Here is a 17,410-nt window from a genome sequence, read left to right on the forward strand (position 1 = left end):
GCAAGGAGGGATCGTGCAAACCTCTTAGAACTGTTTGTGGTTCACCAGATCCATGTAAAGAATTCTAGACACGAGAGATGCAAGCATTCTTTTTTAAAGGGACCCGGTAACATCTGACAAGTTGTTTGTAGCTCCAAATGTCATCTGACTGTTTTAAAGGCTGCATTAGTAAGGTTGTTTGAACAATTACGGTTTTCTTTTCCTTTTTAGAACATCTTTCCAGGTGTTAATAACACAATCGCATTATTAAAACTGGAGGAAAAAAAACCAAATCACCTTTGCTACTGCATCCTTCATATGGCGTGAAACCAGCACTGTTAAATGCCCAGGTTTAGGTTGGTGAGACATTTCTTTGCTTTGTGCTGGTATGCCCGGTTATGTGCTAGGGTACAACCAATGGCATCAAATCAGCATCTGAACATCACTCAGTGCAGTCACAGATAAACATCAGTGGGAATCAGCTGTGCTGAGTACCCTTCATTCATTTGCCTTTTGGATCTCCTGGACCTTTAGACACCTTTAGGCCAGTCTATTTTGCTTGGGGGTCCTTGTGTGCTAGGATGAGTCTCTTTGGTGTTTGGGGAGGGGTCAGATGGTCCCCTACTGCATCAATGGAGAATTATACCTGGCCTTCTCCTTTCCACACTGCTTCCTCCATGGACTAGCAGAAAAAAGAGTTTAATTGGGTCTGTTTTATGCTATTTTTTTGCTGCTGTCTCTGAATAAATTCGGTGGGTTAGGGCTGCACAGCCTGATGATTCTGGGAGAATCTTTGGTTAAGGGAATGACAAGATTGAGGGCCAGAGCCTTCTGCGCTTAGTCTGATACTATGGTGATGAGCTCAGTGTTCCCTCAAATGGCAGAGAAAGGGGTGAGTTGCAGCCTTCTCAGGAATCACCTGCTACTCAAGATGAGTAAAGGCTGTAGAATGAGTCATAATAGCATGGGGAAAGCTGAAAGGGTTCAGGTGAACCCTAAAGGCAGTGTTCCGATGGGGGTGAGATGCACAGTGCCTGAAGTTGTGAGGCAGAGAGTGACAAAAGGAGTAGGAAGCTCCACCTAGGCTCCAGGCCCCAATTATATCAGCCTGAAACCACCCAGTTGTGAAAGACTGTGATGCCAGCAAGATGCAGCTTGGCTTAATGTTCTGTAGCATCACAAATCACAAGCAGTCCTGTAGAGCCTAAGAGACTAGCATGTTTCTTAGGTCCTGAGGTCTATGGGGTAAGACCCATTTCCATCTCTGATCAGCTGAAGGAACTTGCTCTGGTGCTAACGTGGCAGGGGTACACTAACCACAATGTGATCCTTGAAGCTAGTGGAGGAGGGAGTATTGGGGGAAACCGGAGATAAAGTGAAGGAAGAAGGTCCTCTAGAGTCCAGAGAAGATTGGAAAGGGGAAGCCTTGTCTATGCCCCCAACTTGCACTGATTTAATTCTCTGAATTAGGTCCCTGGATGCACTCCTTAGGTGTCTGTCCTGACTGACCTAGGTCTGGTAGGGGTAGGATTACTCCCCCTCCCTGTAGTGGGGGTGCAGTTATGGTGACACAAGGTGACGAAAGCAGGGCCCATAGTGTCGGGGTAGTGTCAGTCTGTCTTTTTACACAACAAAAAGCCCCGGCAGTCCTGTGGTGCCTTACAGCTTAACCATATTAGATGCATCCTACCTAGCGGCTCTTTGCCGACAAAAGTTTATGCTCCATAATACCTGTTAGTATATAAGGTGCCACGGGCCTGCTTGTTGTTTTTCAAGCTACCGACTCACTCGGCTAACCCCCCGATATTAGACCCACTTCTCAGATCTGGAGACTGACAGCACCTGCTTTCCTCAATTGGCTGGATGTAAGAGAGTCCCCCAGCGGGAGTGCGCCCCTGTGCCTGCAGGGCGTTGGCTGGGCTCTGACCGCCGCCGGGGCAGCCAAAGCCTGAAACAAAGCGGGGGGAGACGGGGCTGGGGAAGTGGAAGCCGAACAGACACACCGGAGAACGCCCGTGCCACTGCCGGCCCCGGGCGTGAGTCCCCCCTCGGGGCCAAGGGGCGGCCGGCGGCGCGTCCTCCCCGCGCAGGGAGCGGGGGTGGGGGCGCCCCGCGGTTACCAGCCCCCAGCGGAGCTCCCGGCTCTGCGCGCCTCGCCGGCCCCGGGCCCGGGCGTGTGCGAGCCCGAGCGGGAGGCAGGTTTGACGGGCGTGCGGAGCAGCCAGTGCGCGGAGCGGGGGCCGGGCCGGGCCGGGCCCTGCCCCGGGTGCGGGCGCGCTGCTGCGCTCTGCCCTCCTCCATTCATTCGGCCCGAGCCTGCGAGCGGGAGGGGCTCCGGCGAGCTCAGCCGCGAACCCGGCCCGGCCCCGCTCCGCTCGCTCCCTCCCTGGGCGGGCGCCCGGCCGGCGCGATGGCGGACCCGGCGGTGAACGCGCACTTGGAGGGCATCATCTCTGACTTCGAAGGTAGGAGCCCGGGCAGGGCCGGGGCAGGAGCAGGAGCAGCCCCCGTGCCCCGCCCAGCTGCCGGCCCCCCGGGCTGGCTCCAGCCAGCCCCTGCGCCAGCTCGGGTGCGGCCCTGGGATGCCTTTGCTCGGCCTCCCTCCCGCCGCTGTGTGTGTGTGTGGGGGGGAGAGCCTGGATGTTTGGGGCCCAGGACAAAGCCCTGGTCCTCCTGCGGGACTGCCCCCTGCTCCCAGGGGCTCTTCCCTTCTGCGTGGGGGGCTGCACTGGCCCCGGCTGGCTAGTTGGGCTTGATGGGTAGAAGCCCCTGGCTCCCCTGGTTGCCTTGTGTGTGCTTCTGTAAGGGGGGCAGCTAGAGGGGCTGGAAAAGTGGAGGCGTGTGAGCCTGGCAGCCTCACATCCCCCAGCAGCTTTTGGGGGAGCTGAGAGCTGGGTGTGTGGGGTTTGGGTTCGGTGCTATCTGCTTGGGGGTGGCAATTCAGGCGGCGTTTTCCTACTCTGCTTCTGTAGCTTTTCAGTCTGCTGCTGACCCAGGAGGCTGTGAATTCCCAAGCACGCACAGCCTGCTCGTGCCTTCCACATCTGGGAGTCCCGCACGGCTCTGAGATGGCTGTAGCTAGCGCTCTGGAGGAAGTTTCTTTTGTGACTTGGCTTTGCAGCGCTGTTGCTTGCAGGCAGCTGCCTTACCTTGTAGCAGCCTGGGCCTCTGCAAGGGAGGAGGAGTGTCTCCTCCGTGGACCCTTGTGGCGCGCTGAAGGGTTTTGATGGATGTCTTTGAATTGAGGGCTCTGGGCATGTGCCCAATGTTCTGACTTTTCAGAAGAGCGCAAATAAGTAACTTAGCAAAGTCTGGACTCCTGCCAGAGAGGGGTGTAGGCGGGAGACATGCAACGATGGGACAAGGGGGCTAATGTAGAAGGGGCCTGGAGAAAACAAGTATGATTTTTGAGATCTTCCTGAAAGTGGTGTGAATTCTGGAAAAACGACGTTTTCCCTCCAGAAACACTGGGATGAGAGCCAGCCATGCTCTACAGACGCCGAGTTTTGCTCAGTGGCCCATAGAAAACTAGAAGATAGAAGAGCCCTGGGGCGGAGACAATGGACCATGGCTTTGGATCTGTCTGGATATCTCTGCATTGTCTGTGGTCAGCTTCATAGCACCCCACAGCCCCTTCGTGAGTTCAGTCCTGCACCCCCTGCCGTGAAGCCGGAAGCGTCATTGTTCCTCCCCATTTTTTTGCTGAGGAAACTTGAGTTGCAGCTGTGAGGCATTTGCATGTAGGGGAGAGGACAATCTCACAACAAAAGTTTGGCGAGAGTGGTTGCCCAGCTCTTCTCCGTCAGTTTTCCACTCTTTGTTTCATCTTTTGTGTGTTTAGCTGCCCCTCAGGGAGTTGCACTCCCATCCCTGTAGAACTACTCTTGGGATCTGAAGGGATTACAGGCCTCTCCTTTCCCCCACCAGAAGGACTTCAAAGTTCAGCAGCCTGAAGGAACCCTCTCCCGGGAGAACAAACTGTGGACGTTGAGACCTGGTGGAGAGCCTGAAGGCTGCTAGCTGCAGAAGGTGAATGTTCCCTCCAGACAAGAAGCTGTCCCCTACTGGGAGCATTTTCAGGCCAGAGTTCCCAAAATGGCAGCCCCTGTCAGTGTTGTGAGACGTGGAGAGAAGTTGTGGCTGCATAGATGGCCAGGAGTCTTGGTATCTTCCTTAGCCAGGATCCTAGCAACTCTGCGGTGGTGTCCCAAGCAGAGACCATGATACTGCCAGTTCCAGTTACTCGCCTAACCCCCTGATCATTGAGCCTCATGTTTGACTTCTTGGCAGGAGTCGCAGTCTGATCTGGCCCAGGGCCAACGTGAAAGATCTGGCTAAAAACTTACAAACGACAGAGACTCCAGATCCTCTGGAAGCAAGAACCCTCTTTGTTCTTGCACACTGCAGGCTTGTCAGTCCTGCAAAATACATTCCCTTTGACGGTCCCAGTCTAGTTCCTCTGCTAGTGCTGCTTGAGCCTGGCACTTTACCTAAAGCTACTAAAGAGCAGATGGGTGTGAAGCATTGCTTGGCTTCTCCTTCTCCTGCCCCTCCAGTGCAAATGTAACCTGCTGGTTCTGAGTGTCCCAGGTCACATGCACCGAGGATTGGAGCTGTTGCAGTCCCCAGCCTGGGCTCGTTCCCTCAAGCCAAAGCAGCGCCTTCTTTTAGCTCTGGAGGTCCCCCAGTCAGTCCTGGTACCTAGCCCAAGAAGGCAGCCTGCCACACACAGCTGAGCCTCTGCTCGGGGTGTGGAGATGCCCGGGTCGAGGGCGGGTCCCAGCCGTTGTTTGCATGTGGCGGCCTTGCCACTTCTGAGTCAGCGTGGTGGGGTCATGATACCGCAGCTGAGTGGCGTGGGTGTCCTTTCCCAGAGTGTCCCTTCAGGAGGAGGAGTAGGAGTTGTTCATGGGAGTTTGATGAGCGCCAGCATCTAAACCAGAGCAACAAATACAGAGGGGAAACCTCAGGCCCTATGATGTGCTTTAGGGTAAAAGTGGCTCTGCCTTGCTCCTGTGTGCCGTGCCACAGGCGGTGGGGAGAGAACGGTCTGATTTGAAAGACGTGACATCCTTTGGGCTAACAAGCACAGCAAGGGGTATTTCATTCCCTACAGTTCAGCGACTGGCGGAGACTCTGTACCCTGTGACAAGCAGAGAAAAATCTCTCCCTCCCCCGCGTTGTTTGGAGTCTGGCTTGCCAAGATTCGTGCAGGGCCAGCACAGTGGCGTTCCTGATGTCAGAGTTTTTGGCAGGTTCAGAGTTTAGAGTTCCTCCTCTTGCAGGACTGCGCCAGCACCCCAAGCCTTAACCCTGCCAGATAGCCCCATCAGCATCTTCAGTTGCCCAGGACTAGCACCAAATTAAACAACTCCACCTGGCCCAGCCTGCTTGACCGTCCCCTAGGGCCTGGACTGCAGTGAGCTCAGCTTCCAGTAACGTGAAATAATATATGTGGTGTGGTATGGAAACTGCCAGCGGTGAACTGCATGGCAAGACTGTGTGCTGGCTTTCTGATACGGGTGTAAACCTGAGTTCAGCGGGGCTGATGGTCACCGTGGGCCTTGGTGCAGGGTGTGTGTGTGCGGGGACGGGAAGGGAGGGGGCTTCAGGAAGTCAGCCCTTGGTGCCATGGCATGCCCCATCCCACCAGCCATCAGCTGTGTAGAGTGACGCTCCGTCAGCAGTCTAAAGCGCCCCAGGGTTCGGGCCACTACTGCAATAGCAGCAACCGTGGCTGGGAGCTCTGGATCCCCAGGCCCTAGTGCAGTTGCCCTCTTGTGCCCTCCTCTTCCCTCCCCGCCCCCATTGTCAGGCCTGCCTGACTCTGTCCTAATGTCCATTCATACACCAGAACCCATCCCTATAGCATCTAGCCACTGAGTGCAATATCCATAAGGATGAGGCTTTGTGTGGGAGGTAGGGGCTGTTTTTACAATTACCTTTGCAGTTGTTCAAGGTGGGCTAGTTCAGGGTGTTAGTGATATAATGTTAATACTTCGCACAGATACAGAGACTCTCAAAGCACTGCGCAGATATTATTCATGAAAGAGAAAGAGAAGAAGTCCAGTACTGAAAAACCTGCAGGAGAATGCTTCCATCTCCCTGGATGCTCAGTAGCAGATTTAAAAGTAGCCATCCTGCAAGAAAAACACTTCAGAAACAGACTCCAAAGAGAAACTGCAGAGCTACAATTGATTTGCAAATTGGACACCATCAGTTTAGGATTGAACAGAGACTGGGAATGGCTGGTCAGCTACAAAATCAGTTTCTCCTTTCTTGGTGTTCGCATTTCCACATCAGCTGGTGGAAGTGGGCCACATCCTCCCTGATTGGCTTGACCTCATTAACTCTGGCCTTCCTCTTGATTGGTACTCCTTCTCTTCATGGGCCTGTATATTTATACCTGCCTCTGGAATTTCCACTCAATACCTCTGGCACAGTAGGTCTTTGCCCATGAGAGCTTATGCTCCAATAAATCTGTTAGTCTATAAGGTGCCACAGGACTACTTGTTGTTTTTGTGGATACAGACTAATATGGCTACCCCTCTGATACTGAAATACTGTCGGGTGTAATACTGCTGTTGTTGAATGTCACGGGAACAAAGGTGTGTCTCCACTAGAAATTCATGGCATCGAGTTAACAGGCATGATGCTGGATATAACTTGTCCTTCTCCACTCTTGCCATTGATTGTGATCAGCATCAGCTCCTTGTAACCGTGCCAAACCACGTGTGACCCAAACAGCAGTGAATGAGGAATAAGAACCATTCACCCACAATCACTTGAAACTGCAGGGTAATGTGGAGAGGCGGAATGTGATTACCAAAGTTAACCAGATCAGGATACTGGGGCTAGAACTTTGCTCCAGCAAAAATTGCAAAGTCAGCTTCAGTTTTTACCAGTGGTTAGATCCTTGGCTTTACAGTCTGTCCCAAAGACTGCATCTCCAGCAGTGCAGGGAAAGCATGGTGGGACATGAGCTCAGCATGAACTCACTCGGATGAGTGCTGCTTGCTGACTAACCCACTTCTTCATGTACCTGGGCGAGCCTTGGCAGCTTCCCATCCTAGCTCAGTCTTGCAGGGTGCATGAACTCTGGTGTCATCAGGGTGCAAAAAGAGCATGGCTTCAGGCCGCTTACATAGTACAGCGGCTTCTTGTGTAGTTTGCTGCTTGGCTGAGCAGAGAATCTTTTATTAGAGAAGAAAACAAGGGCCAGTCAGCGTGTGTTGCTCGCAAGAAGTAATAGCTTTTGCAATCCCATGCACTAGAGCTGGCTGTAAGCAGGCATTACGTGAGAGAGTAATTTATAACAGCTGGCAATGCACCTTCATTTTAACTGGCTGCACTTCCTCCATGTGCAGTCCCACCCACCCCTAGCTCTGCCAGTTCAGCTCAATCCTGCCGTACATGACCCCCTGAAATTTCAGTCCTGGCCTTCACTCAAGCAAAGTTCACCTATTGTACCTGACCTCTGTGGTGGACCTCAGGGTCAGTGAGAGCTAAGGAAAGGCTGCCACAGAAGACCCAAGTAGAAACGGATCCCAGGGCTTTAGAGTTTCCAGAGGGCAGAGTCTCATGGGCTCATCCACCCACGCCCTCTTCCCTAAAATCCAGTCCAGCAAGTGTCTGGAATTTCGTAGCGACACATGGCTGGGTTATGCATGCTAAGCCACTCGGTGCATGCATTCATCCCACATGCTGTCTGAGGTAAGCAGCTGCTGCTTGAATGCTGCAGATGCTGAGTATCAGCCATGCTACTAATATTAGAGAACAGGGAGGGCTGTAATGTTATGTGGAAAATGTCCTGAACTCAGAGGGTGCAAAGCTGGTTTAGAGGATGTGTCCAAAGTTGTCATGACATTCCATTTGGGTCCAGTCTGACAAGATCAAGAGCACGGGCTGCTTCTCTCTGATCAGCTGGATGGTGTGTGCATTTGGACCCATGAGGTGGGCTCTGATCCATCTGGGATCACAGCGCATGGGCTGGGAGCTGTCTTACTGAAGTCCTCACAGACTGAGGCAGTTCCACTATTTCAGCCTCCTGCACCTGTCCCGGAAAGGAGATGCTAGGAAATCTTCTAAGGTCCATCTGAAACTCTTGGATGGGAGGATAAGCAGACAGGCATTCCCACCCTCAGATGCCCTAGGGTACCCCGACAAATCTGTTTGAGATGGGGCCCTTCTTGTGCCCCTGACGCTTTGTTCACATGCCCAGCATGCACAAATCCTCCTCCTCGCCAGCTGTCTGAGAAGGTTCTTGCTCAGAGTTGACAAGAAAGACTTTCTATAATACCCGAGTGAGACCTCCGAGCACTGTCTCTGTCCTCCCCTCCCCATCACAGCCTTGCTGAATCCAAGGCACCAAGATGGTGTAAAATGGATGTGTTCCCCCCCACCCCCCCAAAACCATAAACATTGTGTGACGTGAAGCAGCTGCTTGAGCTGAGAGAAGGAGAGGTGGCTCGTTGAAAGCCAGATGACTTGGAACAACTGAGCTTGGAAAACAATTATATATGCTCAGTTTGTCTTTTTGTTTTTTTCTTTTGCCCTGCCAATATTTTTCATTGGGACCACAGAGCATCACACCGGAGGAGGAGCGGTGAGTTGTGAGGCATCTGCTTGACTTGATTGAATTAATTTTGTAGTGAGGGGGTAGGGAGAGGAATCTGGGTCACTGGTTTGTCCCATCTGTCTTCTAACTATGATGAGTGTCAGGTATGTAAGAGGGAATGAACAGAACAGACCGTTATCGAGTGAGCCATCCTGTTTTCTGCTCCCGTCTTCTGGCAGTCAGGCTAGGGACACCCAGAGCATGGGTTGCATCTCTGGCCATCTTGGCTAATAGCCATTGATGGATTTCTTTTCCATGAATTTACATAATTTTTAAACCCTGTTATAGTTTTGGATCCTCCCCAGCAATGAATTCCATAGGATTTGGGTGTGTTGTATGAAGAAGTGTGTGTGTGTTTGTTTGTTTGTTTGTTTTTAAACCCTGGCTGTTAAACTCATTGGGTGACTTCTTGTTCTCGTGTTTATATAAAGGAGTAAATAACACTCGTTAATTTTTTCCACAGCATTCATAATTTTATCATAGTCTTGCCATATCCTCCCCTTCAAAATCTCTTTTCCAAACTGAATAGTTCCAATCTTTTAAATCTCCCCTCATATGGCAGCTGTTCCATGCACTTAATCATGTTTTGCCCTTCTCTCTACCTTTCCCTCTTTCGATACATGTTTTTGAGATGGGATGATCAGATTTGCGTGTGGTAGTCACTATGTGGGTGTACAATGGTTAGAATGTTCCTAAGAACCGACTTTCTCATTCAGTTTCCTGCAACTGTCTGCTTCTAATTAGGTCAGAATTATAGCAAAAGCCACCTGTCATGGTACTTCAGCGGTTCTGCTTCCAGCTGGCCTCAGGGGTGTCTGGGCTGGCATTGGGGATTGCTTTCCGTGTCTTACAAGTGGCTTTGCTCGGGTTCAGATTAGAGTTTTGGATAAGGGTCTCACGGCTTTTCTTACTTGGTGGAGGTCAGCTTGCCAACTTCCCGTCTGACAGATGTGCAAACAGCTGGCTAGTGTAGGTGACTAACAGTTCTGGGCGTGCAGGTGGGCTGGAATTTTCTGGCGTGTAAAGCTAATTAACTTAGAATAAGTAGGGTGGGTTAAGGGTGGAGGAAAGGAAAGGATTTCAGTGCCTGTGACAGCCCTGACCTTGGTCCTAGTTAAGAAGTGGCATTATCCATGGGTCTGGCTGGGGCAGCCTATGCAGTGAGGGGCCAGGCTGCTTGCCCAGGGACTTGCATGTATGCACAAAGCACAGATTGTTCAGCGCCCCAGGCTTTCCAGAGCTGCAAAGACAGGGAAATCCCAGCGCCCTTGGGTTAGGCCAGCAATGGCAGAACTCTAAGAATGGCTTTGCACAGGATGAGGGGGATGAAGGAGAAAGCCCTGAGGCTGCACGTCCTGGTTTAGCATGTGCCGGTACTTGGGAAGTGCAAACAGGCAGATCAGAAGTGAGAGATGTCTTTGCAGGTTGCCCTGTGAGTGCCCCCTGAGGTGGGCTCTGCTCCTTGAGCCCCGCTCCTCCATTTAGCTCCCTGCTCTTTGCCATTGGGTGGTTTATTGGCCCTCCAGACATCTTGTGGGTAGAGTGTCGTGAAACAGCTTGTTTTGTCCTGTTCCAGCTAGAAACTGTTGCCCCTTTCAGCCTGGCAAGTGCCGGCAAAGTCCAGCTGTTAACAGCACCTGAAGCCTTGGTGTAGTGTGTCCTGGCCGCATCTTCTGGGCTCTGCTTTCTTGCCTCCCTTTATTTATCCTCCGGATTCCTACCTACTCGCCTGTACAGCACATGGCCCAGGGACGAGGGCAGCAGCCGCCACCAAACCCTGTACGTAATGGAGACATCAGTGCTCAGCATCACTCCAAATATTTACATTACAAGCTGTACTCTGTGAATGATGAGATGGGGCGCTTGCAGCTGGCCCGGCCCTGCGGCTGTCAGCTCCACTTCCCCCCACCCAACTCTCCCTGCAGGAGCAAACGCCAGACAGCACTTTCTCCACTGTTGGGGCAAGCCGGGGGTGAAGAGAAGGGGCTGTGGAGCCTTTTGCTACCCAGGTTCAGACTGAGCTCTGTCCCTGGCTGTTGGGTGATGAGGCGAGGATTCCCATGGAAGAGCTTTGCCCATCTTGTCCCACTGCCAGTGTCCTGTGCAAAGAGGCCTAGGCCTTGGGTCTCCTCTTCTGGTTGCGCATTACAGCATGTCTGCCACCTTCCTTTCACGCTCCCTGCGTCTGATTAGCTCCACTCCCTCGGCCGTCTGGCCACCCTGGGCACAGCAGAGTTTAGGCAGTGGTTGCTCTGCTGCTGTCTTTCACCAGTGCCAGCTCGCACTCCCGTGTTCCTTTCTTTTGTGCGTGCAGAAGCAGCACCGAGGAAGAGGAAAGAGCCCTTGGGCATGGGAGAGATTTATGGTTATCCCTGCCGCGGTTTGAAAAACTTCTCCTGGCATAATGAAAGCTCCCAGGGCTTTGTGACTGTGACTTAGCGTTGTGCTGGGATTGCTTCTCCAGAATTATCGGGCAGGGCTGGTTGTACCAGCAGTTCGTGCCATGATTTCTTGGAGTTTCTGGGCTCTCGCTGGACTGAAGCCCTCACTGCTTGCTAGCTGTAATGACTAAGAAGACCTTTCTCTTTAACAAAAAGAATTTTCTCTTTACCTGTCCATGCACACACATCTCTAGCTCGTGTTAAATGGGGCTTTATATTCTGAGTCACTGGCCTGGCAGGGGAATAGGGATTGACTCTTGAGTGCTGATGCTAGCGATACAACAAGGAGGGAGTTATAGGCTGCAGCTTGAGGTAAGTCTGAAGGGAATGTGCAGGGTTCTGAAAGGTCTACGTTGATTTTTATCCCTCCAGAAAGGGGAAATTGGGAAGCTTTCTCCACTACCCACCCTGTCCTGCCAATGTACCCAAAGTCTGGCCTGCCTGGACCACCTCTCAAGGTGGGAGGGAAGCTTTGTCTCTCTGGCTACGTCTACACTGGTCCCTCTCTTTAAAAAGGGGTGTGCAAAGGTGGTGGACCAAAAATGCCAATGAGGCACTAATTTGCATATTCAGGGATCATTTGCATAACAGTGGCCGCTCGCTGTTCCAGAAGAGCTGATTTCAAAATGCAAAACAGCTATGTAGCTGTGGGGGACCCTTTGAAAGGAAGCCCCGCTTTTGAAAGTACCCTGCCTCCTGAAAAAAATTAGGAAGAAGAGCGCTTCCAAAAGCAGGGCTTCCTTTCGAAGGGACCCCGTCTACACAGGTGTTTTGCATTTCGAAAGCAGCACTTTCTGGAACGGCGAGTGGCTGCTGTTGTGCAAATGAGGTGATGAATATGCAAACAATCATATTTGCATTTTCAGTCTGCCACATTTGCCATACCTCTTGCAAAAGGGAAGGGCCAGTATAGACATAGTCTCTGGTTCCTTTCGTCATGGCACCTCCGCTCCAGTTGCTGGTGCAAACACCATTGGCCCAGGCAAAGGAGAGAGGGACATGGATTTCTGGACCCTTGCAGCCCCTCTTGTCCCAGGTGAAAATGCTGGACGTGGGCCTGGAGCCAGGCTGCAAATCTGAAACTGCCCCCTCCCTTTTACAGTGTTTTGAATCTGAGCCTGTGTCTGATTCCAGACTGGCTTGCACCAGTGCTCAGTAACCAAAACCCTGACTCCCAATACTTCTGAAGCTGGAGGGAGAGAGGGGCTTGGAATCCAGATTTTCAGCTTGTTCCCTTTCCCATGTGAAAGGTTATGGAAATAAACCAACTCCCCCATTCCCCAGCAGAGTCTGAAAGAACATCGGAGCCCCCGGGAAAGCAGTCTGTGGTGGCATCTAAATTCCAGGGCAAGGGACACTGGGAGAGTATCTGCCACACAACCAACAGAGTGATGGGGAAGCCTGGTCTCTGTTTGCATCAAGAATGCTATTTTGAGTAGCCCCATGGTTATGCCACCTCCCGATCCTGGTGACTTGTACAGTTGTCTGCCTGATTCATTCATGGGGGAGATGTAACGAGGGATGACAAAGATGGAGAAGGTAAATTGGATGAAACCCATAAAGATCGTTTGAGAAAGAAATTACCACTGGAGAAAGGGGCTGCTGCAAATATTGAAATATCCTGCTGGGAGCCCATCACGTGTCTCTTTATTTTCATTAGTAGGGGAAAAGTAGATTTTGGGCAAAGAAAAAGGGCTATTTTAAGTTTTAGTTGTTAGGTTGACTTTTTTTTTTTTTTTTTTTTTTTGAAGCTGCTTTTAGCTCATTGGATGAGGTTTGGGAGGAGAGAGAGAGGGGGGAAATATCCCTCCCAGTACTACTTGGCAGCAGCTGTCATCCATCAAAACATTCACATAGTTCTGTGTTTGCAATGCTGCTTCCTTGCTGCGCTGGTCTTATCCCTGCTCTATGGACGCTAGTGCTGGTGGGGATGATAAGAACCACCGGCCACTCGCTTGTTTTGCTCTTCTTTCCCCCACCTCCCTCTTTGGTTTCCTGGGCTGTTTAAGGAAAGTGGTGTGATGATGTGTTTATGTTGCTGTCCAGTTTTGGGAGGCTTTTGTACATTTCACTGCTGCTAGGAGCAAGCGGCCTCTGAGGAGTAAAGATAGGCTGCGTGTGGAGTTGATCTGGGGCGGCAGAGGACTGTGAAATATGCTGGCAGGCTTTCCCCAGCTGTCCCCTCTTTCACTGCAGTTGATCCAAACTTTCACCTCCTCTCCAGACAGCTCTTCTGTGAATTGAGTTTGGTGTTCTCATTATAGTCCCTGTGGGACCCTGGCTTGTGTCACAGAAATATTATTATTATTTCCCGGGGGAGGACTGGGGCTCTACTAGCACAAGGTACAGCAAGGCAGGGCTTGAGGGCCATTGGCACAGCTGTGTGTGTGAATGTGCGGGCATTGGTGTGTGTGTGTGTGTGTGTGTGTCAGGGCAGCAGTGAGAGGTCCCCAGGGCAGAGCTTTGGGTCTGCAGAATTGGAATAGCCAGGGGGCAGGATGGAAGGACGCCGCAGAGTGATGCGGTGGAGGAATTTGCACAGATCCTGTCTGCTCTGTATTTGTCTCCAGGCAGATCTGTTAAACTCTCCCTCTTCCCGGCCTTGCTCACAGCTGCGGGGTGGCACTTCTGCCCCTTAGAACGTGTTGAAGATTTTGTGGTTTACACTAATTTCATTGCCAGATGCTGGCATTAATGCCCTGTCGCTCCCTGCTCAGCCACCCACCGCAAGTGTTCTTGACATTTCTTTTGTACCCACGCCTTCCCCTCAGGATACATGACTCGCATCAGAAAGGCATCTGCTAGCGGCGTCTGCCTCTGACGTGACAGGGGCCTTTAGCGTCATTTGACAAAAGACACTGGTGGTATGGTGTGCTGAAGAGCTTAAGCGTAGATGCTCTAAGCCTAGGGGAGAGAGCTCTCTCAGCAACTTAATTAATCCATCCCTAATGAGCTGTGGTCGCTACATTGGTGGGAGAAGGTCTCACATGAACATACCTCTGTCCCCACTGGCACTTCGGTTTGTGTAACTTATGTCCTGCACTGTGTGTTGCTTAATCAGACCCCTAAGTTATACTGACGTTACGTAGACATAGCCGAAATCATGCTGGACCGTCCAGAGCAAAGGTGGCTCTTAACACTTCGTGGCTGTTTCCATGTGTGCCCGGTACTGTGCAGCCAAAATAGGGGTCGATGCTGTTCGTATGGTGTACAACAGTGGTCACAAGGCAGGTGACCTTCTGGCTTTACCCCTCTGGGGTTAAAGAAAACAAAACAAACAAACAAACAAAAAAACCAACCCCAAACTCTGGGAAAACAGAAGTGTCCCCAAGGAAGACATGAAATGAAAATCTCTAGCACAATTGTGGGGTTTTCTGTGAAAGGAAAGAAGGGTGACTTATGTCAATCAGCCAAATCTTCAGACACATCTTAATTTACAAAGATGACTAGCGGAAATTGATAGCCCCTTAGTCTTCCTGGGCCATTTCTATACATGCCACTTTCATAAACGGCCTGAAATATGCTAATGAGGCACAGATGCAAATTGCCTGTGCCTCATTAGCATAAGGTCATGTGGTTTGGAGTCCAGAAGGTGTTCTTCCAGATTCCAAAATGCTGTTTAGAAGTGCAGTCCTCAGGGGGGGAGGGAGTGTTCTGGAAGGACGTCCTTCTTCCGGGGGCCCCTTCTTCCTGAAAATTTGTGGTAGCATTTAACTGGGTGTGAATTACTTTCCCAAGATGAGACTCAAGCTGAAAGCCCTTCTTTTTCTTTTTTTTGCCCACATCCAACGAGATGGGAATTTGACGTAATCTGGGAGCTGTTTCTCGCTGTACTTACTACTTGACCACAATTACACCTCTGCTTTTCCACGTTCAAATGGGCCTCTGGTGAAAGCACACAGTGGTGGCTGATGGCTCAGAGTGCCACATGGGCTGTTGCAGTTAATGATCACATGTGGAATGCTGCTCGTTGATGTTTGGTTTAGATGAGATGTCTGTGAGTTCGTTTATGGTTTTCTCTTTTTCTGTTTGTGCTGTCGCACTTCTCCCTCCACCTGCCCCACATTACAGAGATCCCAGCAGCAATCAGTCCATCATCTGAAACTATTGTATGTAACTCACGTGTTAAAATGGGAACCACACTGATGCCATTTCAGCTTTGTTTGGCCACTCGTTAAAAGGCCACTCGTTAAAAGGCTTGGCTGCACAGCTAGTGTCCATGTGGGATGTTGCTTGGAGGCCCACTGATGCCCTGTTGATTCACAGCATGATTTCCCATGCAGTAAGTTGCTGTGCAGACAAGCCCTGTGAGTATAGGATGGTCCCCAATGCATGGTAGGAGGGGGGCATGGCCTCCTGATCTAAGCACAAGAATAGGGTCCAGGAATTCTAGAGTTTGGCTTTTGTCTCTTACGCTGATTCACTCGATTGCTTTGGGGAAGCTGCTGAACTCTTTCGCCTCCCTTTCCCTGTCTGTAGATTAAGGATCAGATTATCCCTGGGGGAGCCTTGAGGATCAGTCAGTGGATGTTTGCAAAGCAGTGTGTGTGTTACTGTGACTGTCAACCCGTTATAACTCATTGTTATATTTCAGGTCCAGAGTAGGCATTCTTTGCTCCTCTTGATACAAGAAAGTGTACCTGCTGGTGACTTGAGCATCTGTTACAGGTTCCCTTCTGTGTTCCTGGTCAAAAAAATGTGACTTTATTCCAGCACCCTCTAGGGAGCTTAGCACAGGCTGTGGTGGTTTATGCTTTTAGCTCTGGAAATCACAGTTTCAGTCCCTGGGCTGTTGGCCAATATGGCAGCCCTCACACAGGAATGGAGAAGGGATCTGTAAACGACCTGCACTGGTATTACTAACATAATAGCTAATATTTGTATGGCTCTCCCCTTAGCTCTTTACTTCACCTGACACTAAAATTCAGCCACTTGTGGCACAGATCGTGGCGGTTGTGTTTGAGCACAGCCACAGCATATAACAGTTTAGGATGGGAAGCACTGAAGAATGTCATGTCAGGCATCAGTGAAGTGTATGACTGTAATTATTCATGCTAGATTATGGTTGGAAAACTGGGGCTAACAGCTTACCATTCTGGTGAGGAAGTGTCCTGAGATATTTAATGACCACAAACATGTAGAGACTCAGTTTTAGGGCTTATTGACAGATGGCACCTCCAGAAAGCTCAGCTGTCCCTAGGAGCCTTATTTGGGAGCCCTGTATAGAAAATCAGTGTGTTTGATGATATTGTTTTATATTCAGAAATAAGCAGTGTAACTGGCTCTGGCTTATTCCCTTCAGAGTCTTGTGTCTAAAAATGCAATGAAAGCTATTGGTGCGTAAGCAAGCAAACAACCCTCACCCTGAGGTTCCAGAAATCACATGAGGGAGGTTTAGCGGGAAGCAGCCACCTCTTTCAGTTCTGCAGCCTCTGCAGAGCCTGAGCCAGGTTGCAAAGCTGTTAGCACCAGTCCTGTAGGAAACAGCTACCCTTTTGCTTGTTGACTTTGGTCTCCTTCAGTGCTTCGTGAACAGAGGTTCCTCTGTGCCCGTTGTCCCACCACTGGAGCTTGCTGTCTGTTTGTTTACAACATGTCCACAGACGTTAGCTTCCCCTTGGCCCAGGTGTCATCCAGCGAGATTTGCACCCACATCACAAAAGGGAAATTTGACGTTGGACGCGGTTTCATGTAGCACGTAGCGGATGGGACGAATTGCTAATGAAAACCCAGCAAAAATGTGCAGAGCTGGTGGGCAGCAGCCAGCAAACCCATTGATGTCAGTGGGAGCTTTTCCTCTGCTTCAGTGAGTTTGGATTAGTCGCCAGAGAGGGGCTTTGGCTTTGGGGGAAAAAGGCACTTTCATGCGTAAAGAACAAGAAGTCCAGTGGCACCTTACAGACTAGCAGAGGCTGTGTGATGTGTAAGCTGTTGTGGGCATGTCTTGCATCTGATGAAGCAGGTCTTTGCCCACGAAAGCTTATGCTCCAAAATGTCTGTTATTCTGTAAGGTGCCATTGGACTTCATGTTGTTTTTATGGATGCAGACTAACATGGCAACCCCTGTGATTCTTTCATGCATGAAGCTCTGGGCTTTGCCCACAACTTCTAGTGATTTGGCTGTTTTGCAAAGGAGTGGGGTTCTCCCAGCACTTGGTCGCTCAGCTTCCCTCTTCCACCCTCAGGGTGACCCTAATGGGGAAATCCTAATTCTTAGCTTGTGACATTGTGGCATGTGATAACAAGCGAGTCAGCGTTGTTACAAAGTCAGCCTTACAATAGCCTCCAGCAGCAGCAGCAGAAGGGGTGGATGGGCTGGGAAAGGTGAAGAAATCATTGCTCTTCACTTAGGTTGCAGTTGTGCACAAGTATC

At 50.8% G+C, this 17,410-nt stretch overlaps 1 protein-coding gene across 4 annotated transcripts in view; it reads left to right on the forward strand.

The window, feature by feature from the left end:
- Nucleotides 1-17,410, forward strand: part of SEPTIN9 (septin 9) — a 198,502-nt gene that overhangs the window by 78,438 nt on the left and 102,654 nt on the right. The window contains exon 1 of one of the 4 annotated variants that reach the window (XM_075014838.1): nucleotides 2,273-2,444. The exons of the other annotated variants lie outside the window; for them this stretch is intronic. Within the exon in view, the coding sequence (XP_074870939.1) occupies nucleotides 2,390-2,444 (55 nt within the window). The 5' untranslated portion in view covers nucleotides 2,273-2,389. Of the gene's footprint in view, nucleotides 1-2,272; nucleotides 2,445-17,410 lie in introns of those variants that run through there. 4 annotated transcript variants of the gene reach the window in all.

This window comes from Carettochelys insculpta, chromosome 20 (genome assembly GCF_033958435.1).
Source record: "Carettochelys insculpta isolate YL-2023 chromosome 20, ASM3395843v1, whole genome shotgun sequence".
Lineage (NCBI taxonomy): Eukaryota > Metazoa > Chordata > Testudines > Carettochelyidae > Carettochelys > Carettochelys insculpta.